At 43.0% G+C, this 6,038-nt stretch overlaps 1 protein-coding gene across 1 annotated transcript in view; it reads left to right on the forward strand.

The window, feature by feature from the left end:
* The first annotated feature begins 1,033 nt into the window (after positions 1–1,033).
* Positions 1,034–6,038, forward strand: part of CHRNA9 (cholinergic receptor, nicotinic, alpha 9 (neuronal)) — a 15,213-nt gene continuing 10,208 nt past the window's right edge. Inside the window, exons 1-3 of the mRNA XM_008565935.1 lie at positions 1,034–1,181; positions 1,472–1,617; positions 2,884–3,038. Coding sequence (XP_008564157.1) covers positions 1,118–1,181; positions 1,472–1,617; positions 2,884–3,038 — 365 coding nt within the window. The 5' untranslated portion in view covers positions 1,034–1,117. The remainder of the gene's footprint in view (positions 1,182–1,471; positions 1,618–2,883; positions 3,039–6,038) is intronic.

Here is a 6,038-nt window from a genome sequence, read left to right on the forward strand (position 1 = left end):
ACTGGCAGAAGAAGGAAGGAAGCTTTCTACAAAACTAATTAATTTCACTCAATGTTACCTGATCCTGGTCATTCACTGTAACAGTCTTAGATGCTCTAAAGAAAGGTGTGTTACATATTGTATGATTCCATTGGATGAAATGTCCAAAATGCATAAATCCATAGAGACAGAAAGCAGAGTAGTGATTGCCAGGGGCCAGGGGAAAGGGGGGAAATGGCCAAGGACTGCTTAGTGGTTATGGGGTTTCTTTTTTGTAGTCATGAAAATATTCTTGAATTAGATAGTGGTGATGATTGCAGAGCATTATGAATGCATTGGAAGCCACCGAATTGTACACTTCTAAAATGGTTAAAATGGTGAGTTCTGTGTTGTGCAAATTTAATCTCAATTAAAAAAAAGAAAGGTGGTGTTTTAAGATGACATAGCTTATTTACTGCTTATATGTGTTTAATTGCACAAAAAACTTGAAGGATTTTTCTTCTGTACATTGTAGGTATTTCCTGACTTTCTCATTCAAGTGTACCATTAGTTGATCAATATCTAGAGAAATTTGAGCAGTTGATCTATGCAAAGATCTGAAGACTTAAATATTTGTCCACTTTACATTTTTTAAATTTTAACTTATCAATATACAATGTAGTTGATTTTGTGTTCCTTTACCAATTCCTCTTTTTCCCCCTCCCCCCCCCCACATCATATCTGTTCACTTGTCTTAACAAGTTCAAGTTGCTGTGATTATTGTGTCTTCTTCCCCCCATTTTTGGATTTATATATTTACTTATTTATTTTTATTAGCTCCCACACATAAGTGAGAACATGCAGTATTTCTCTTTCTGTGCCTGGCTTATTTCACTTAATGTAATTTNCCCCCCCCCCCCAACAGCACTGCCAGACCTAACCCACCTTGGGTTCCCAGCATCTCAGCTACTGGAGCTGCCAGTCTCGGATTACCTGTGGGGAGGGAGGACCTCTGTCCTGTGTGCAATGCAAGCCTGAGCTCTCCATCTGCTGCAGTGACTGTGGCAGCGTGGGCTCTTTGTGTCGGGATCCTTCCCATTCACGGAGGGAAGTGGAGGATCACGCTGCCTGGCTGGGACTTTACAGAGGCTCAGGAAAGATGAACTGGCCCCATTCCTGCATCCCCTTTTGCTGGATTTACTTTGCTGTTTCCAGACTGAGAGGTGAGAGGCTGGTGGCATGTAACCACCTTAGCTCATCTGGGGCCATTTCTTTGGTGGGAGGGGAGTGGGGCAAAAATCATAGATGATCTGAGCGCAGGGAAGTGTTTCCTGTTTCTTACTGACCTGTGCTGATCTGGGAAGGTAATGCCAGAAAACAACTCGTTCATTCCTCCCCAAACTTGTCCTGAGCTGATGTTGAGCCACCCCCAATTTTAGACCTCAGTCTGGTGTTCTTTGTCTTGAAATACACACAACACTGAATGTTAATCTAGGTCCTTCTTTTTGAGCAGCTGTAGAAACAGCAGATGGAAAATATGCTCAGAAGTTGTTTCGTGATCTTTTTGAAGATTATTCTAATGCTCTTCGTCCGGTGGAAGACACAGATAAAGTCCTGAATGTCACGCTGCAGATTACACTTTCTCAGATTAAGGATATGGTGAGTAACATAGAGTGGTGACTCGTTAAAATGCTTCTTGGAATGAAACAACTGTGCTTTCCGAAGGGAATATCCTCCTTGGGAATTTGAGAGGAATGAGAGCAGACAGCTCTGTGTGTAAACTGGCAGAAGAAGGAAGGAAGCTTTCTACAAAACTAATTAATTTCACTCAATGTTACCTGATCCTGGTCATTCACTGTAACAGTCTTAGATGCTCTAAAGAAAGGTGTGTTACATATTGTATGATTCCATTGGATGAAATGTCCAAAATGCATAAATCCATAGAGACAGAAAGCAGAGTAGTGATTGCCAGGGGCCAGGGGAAAGGGGGGAAATGGCCAAGGACTGCTTAGTGGTTATGGGGTTTCTTTTTTGTAGTCATGAAAATATTCTTGAATTAGATAGTGGTGATGATTGCAGAGCATTATGAATGCATTGGAAGCCACCGAATTGTACACTTCTAAAATGGTTAAAATGGTGAGTTCTGTGTTGTGCAAATTTAATCTCAATTAAAAAAAAGAAAGGTGGTGTTTTAAGATGACATAGCTTATTTACTGCTTATATGTGTTTAATTGCACAAAAAACTTGAAGGATTTTTCTTCTGTACATTGTAGGTATTTCCTGACTTTCTCATTCAAGTGTACCATTAGTTGATCAATATCTAGAGAAATTTGAGCAGTTGATCTATGCAAAGATCTGAAGACTTAAATATTTGTCCACTTTACATTTTTTAAATTTTAACTTATCAATATACAATGTAGTTGATTTTGTGTTCCTTTACCAATTCCTCTTTTTCCCCCTCCCCCCCCCCACATCATATCTGTTCACTTGTCTTAACAAGTTCAAGTTGCTGTGATTATTGTGTCTTCTTCCCCCCATTTTTGGATTTATATATTTACTTATTTATTTTTATTAGCTCCCACACATAAGTGAGAACATGCAGTATTTCTCTTTCTGTGCCTGGCTTATTTCACTTAATGTAATTTTCTCTAAATCCATCTATGTTGCTGCAAATGGTAGTATTTCACTCTTTTGACCACACCAGGCTCGGCTCCACTTTACATTCTGAACTCTAAATAAGGAAGATAATAAATGTGGCCTTGGTAGTCAATCAAGGGGATAGGAGTAAAAAACCCAAACTCTCGCTGATTTATTGAAAATAGATTAATGCGCTTGAAATTCCTGTTGTGAACAAGTTTCCTAAAGATAGAAGGCATTTGGTTGAAGTGTCTACTGAACAAAGTCACATACGGATTCGTTATATAGGATGAAAGAAACCAAATTCTGACCGCCTATTTATGGATCCGCCAAATCTGGCATGACGCGTACCTCACGTGGGATCGAGACCTGTATGACGGGCTGGACACCATCCGGATCCCCAGCGACCTGGTGTGGAGGCCAGACATTGTCCTGTACAACAAGTAAGTGCAAGCCAGAACTGAGGCTCTTCAGGGATAAACTTCAGAATTTAAACATAATGAGAAAGGAATGTTTAAAACATGCATAAAGGTAAGTATAAATCCATGTTCTGAGGTCCTAAAATAATGGTCATAAAATCTTAGATAATGAATGAAATAATAGGTCCTAAAAGCTTACAGCTGGGAGGAGACCATCAAATTCAGTCTACGTTCCCCTTTGTCAGGTAAGAAGTTGGAGGCTGTGCTAGTTTGCTGGGGCTGTCGTAACCAAGTAGCACAAATTGGTGGCCTAAACAACAGAAATGTGTCACCTCACGATTCTGGCAGCATTGGTGCCTTCTGTAGGCCGTGAGGAGGAGGAGTCTGTTCCGTGCTTCTCCTTTGTTTTGCTGCCATCTGTGGTGTTCCTTGGAATGTGGAAGCATCACTCTGATCTCTGCCTTCATCTTCACCTGGCATTCTCCCTGTGTGTTTCCTGTGTCAAAATTTCCCCTTTTATAAGGACACCAGTCATACTGGATTAGGTGCCCACCCTACTCCAAAATGGCTTTATTGTAACTTAATTAATTACATCTGCAGTGACCCTATTCTCAAATAAAGTCACATTCTGAGTGCTGGGGGTAAGACTTCAATCTATGAATTCTTGAGGAATGAAATTCACCCAGTAGTAGTGGTGCTCACTGTCCAAAGTCATGTATGAACAACAATACTACTAAAATTAAGTCAGAATGAGCTATCTGGAAGCTGGCCTATGCATTTTGGACTCCGTGTGGAGTGGAGGATGAACTAGACCACAGGACACCAGTTGGCCTGTTCCTGGTCTCAGAGCAAGGGGCCTTGTGTAGAAGGGTAGGGAAGGTTTATGTTTCTCAGACTGTAAAATACACACAAATCCCCCACGGCCCTTGTCAAATACAGATTTGGAAGGCTTTGGAAGTATTTGGTGGGCCCTAGGCAACCGCTGCAGGTTTTGAGCTGTAAAATGATATGATCAAAAAAAACCCTGGAGGCAAAAAGATACAGGTCATGAAGTGATTAAATACTAATATCTTTATACTACTGCTCAGTAGCTGGGATGATATTTTTGATCTGAGGGTCCCTTGCCCTCTGGCTTCTGTTTGGCGTTGGCCAATGGGGAGCTCCAGTGGGCAACTGCAGGGAGAAAAGACAGTGAGGTGAGGTGTATATTCCCTTGCTCCCTTCTATGGAGTGATCTTTGGCTGGATATGTCCCTTGACAGAGACTCCTATCATGACGACTCTCTTCATGCAACTCTTTCCTTCCAGGTTCTGGTAACTGCACCTTCCCTTCACCTCTTCAGGCCCAGGAATGGTAATAGCTCTGTTGTTACCAACCTCAGTGTGGTTTCCCAACATCTCTTTTTTTTTGGTGGCTGGCCTGTATGAGGATCCAAACCTTTAACCTTCTGTCAATATGCTGGCTTTGACTTTTGACCTTAGCATTATCAGCACCACGTTCTAACCAAATGAACTAATAGGCCAGATCGTTCTCCCTACCTCTTGTCTGTACCTTTGTAAATAGTCCCTTTATTAAACTGTCCTCCAATTATTTACTTTGAGTGGGCCGTCCGTTTCCTGTGTGGACCCTAACTAATACAATTGTTCCAGCTCCAAATAGATTCCCTCTGATCCCCGGATTGCTCCTCTTACACCAAGGAAGCAGGATGGGTGAGTGGTCTTCTCAGTTGCTGTAGACTGGACGCCCCCCACCTCACTGAAGCTTAATCCTCACTGTAAATGTTGAGGGTGAGGAATCCTACTGTGGTAATTGAAAGCTGGGGCCTTGAAGAGGTGATTAGATTGTAGGACTGTGCCATAGTAAAGGATTAAAAATGTAGGTTAGGAAAAGCCTAGATGCTGATAGGAGTTTAGAAGACAGGAAAACGAGGGAAAGTTTGGAACTTCTTAAAGACTGGTTAAACAGTGGTGAGCAGAATGCTGATGGAAATATGGACTGTAAAGACCATTCTGAGAAGATTGCAGATGCAAATAAGAAGAGACATATTATAAACTGCGGCAAAGACCACCCTTGCTATGAACTGGCAAGGAACTTGGCTGCATTGTCTCCATGCCTAGGACTTTGTGGAAGTTAGAACTTAAGAGTTGTGGGCCGAGCCCGTGGCGCACTCGGGAGAGTGCGGCACTGGGAGCGCAGTAGTGCTCCCGCCATGGGTTTGGATCCTATATAGGGATGACCGGTGCGCTCACAGCGCTCACTGGCTGAGCGTGGTGTGGCCAGTCTCAAAAAAAAAAAAAAAAGAACTTAAGAGTTGTGAACCAGAATATTTGGTGGAAGAAGTTTCTAAGTAGCAGAGCATTAAGAAACCTGCATGGCTACTTGTAACAGCCTATGCTGAGTTACGGTGGCAAAGCCATGACATAAAGTCAGAATTCGAAAGGGAAGCAGAGCAGAAAGATTTGGAAAATTTGCAGCCTGGCCATGTGGTAGAGAAGTAGAAAGCATTTTCAGAAGAAAAATGCAGTGGTGCTAAGATGATTAGTACAAAAGAAAAGGATTATCAAGAGAAGGGAGAAAAGGCCCTGAAGGCATTGCAGAAGTCTCTGGGACCAACCCTTCCATTTCAGGCCCCAAAGCCTAGGGAGACAGAATGGCCTTGGGGAAAAGGCCTGAGGCACCTTCCACAGGCTTGCTGCCCAGGATCACCTTGGGATGCTGCTTCCCTCTTCTCTGCTGCTCTAGCCTTGGCTAAATTGGCCCCAGACATGGCTGGAGCTGCAACTTTGGAATATACAAGCTGGAAACCTTGGCAGCGATCACATGGTGTTAGGTCTGCAGACTCACAGAATGCCAGAGCTGTGAAGGCTTAGGAGCCTCCACCCCATTTTCAAAGGACGTATGGAAAAGCGTGGGGGTCCAGGAAGAGATCTGTCACAGGGGCAGTCACTGCATAGAACCTTTGCTAGAACAATGATGATTGGAAATGTGGGGTTGGGGCCGGACCGTGGCTCACTCGGGAGAGTG

The sequence above is a fragment of the Galeopterus variegatus genome, unplaced genomic scaffold (genome assembly GCF_000696425.1).
Source record: "Galeopterus variegatus unplaced genomic scaffold, G_variegatus-3.0.2 Scaffold214, whole genome shotgun sequence".
NCBI lineage: Eukaryota > Metazoa > Chordata > Mammalia > Dermoptera > Cynocephalidae > Galeopterus > Galeopterus variegatus.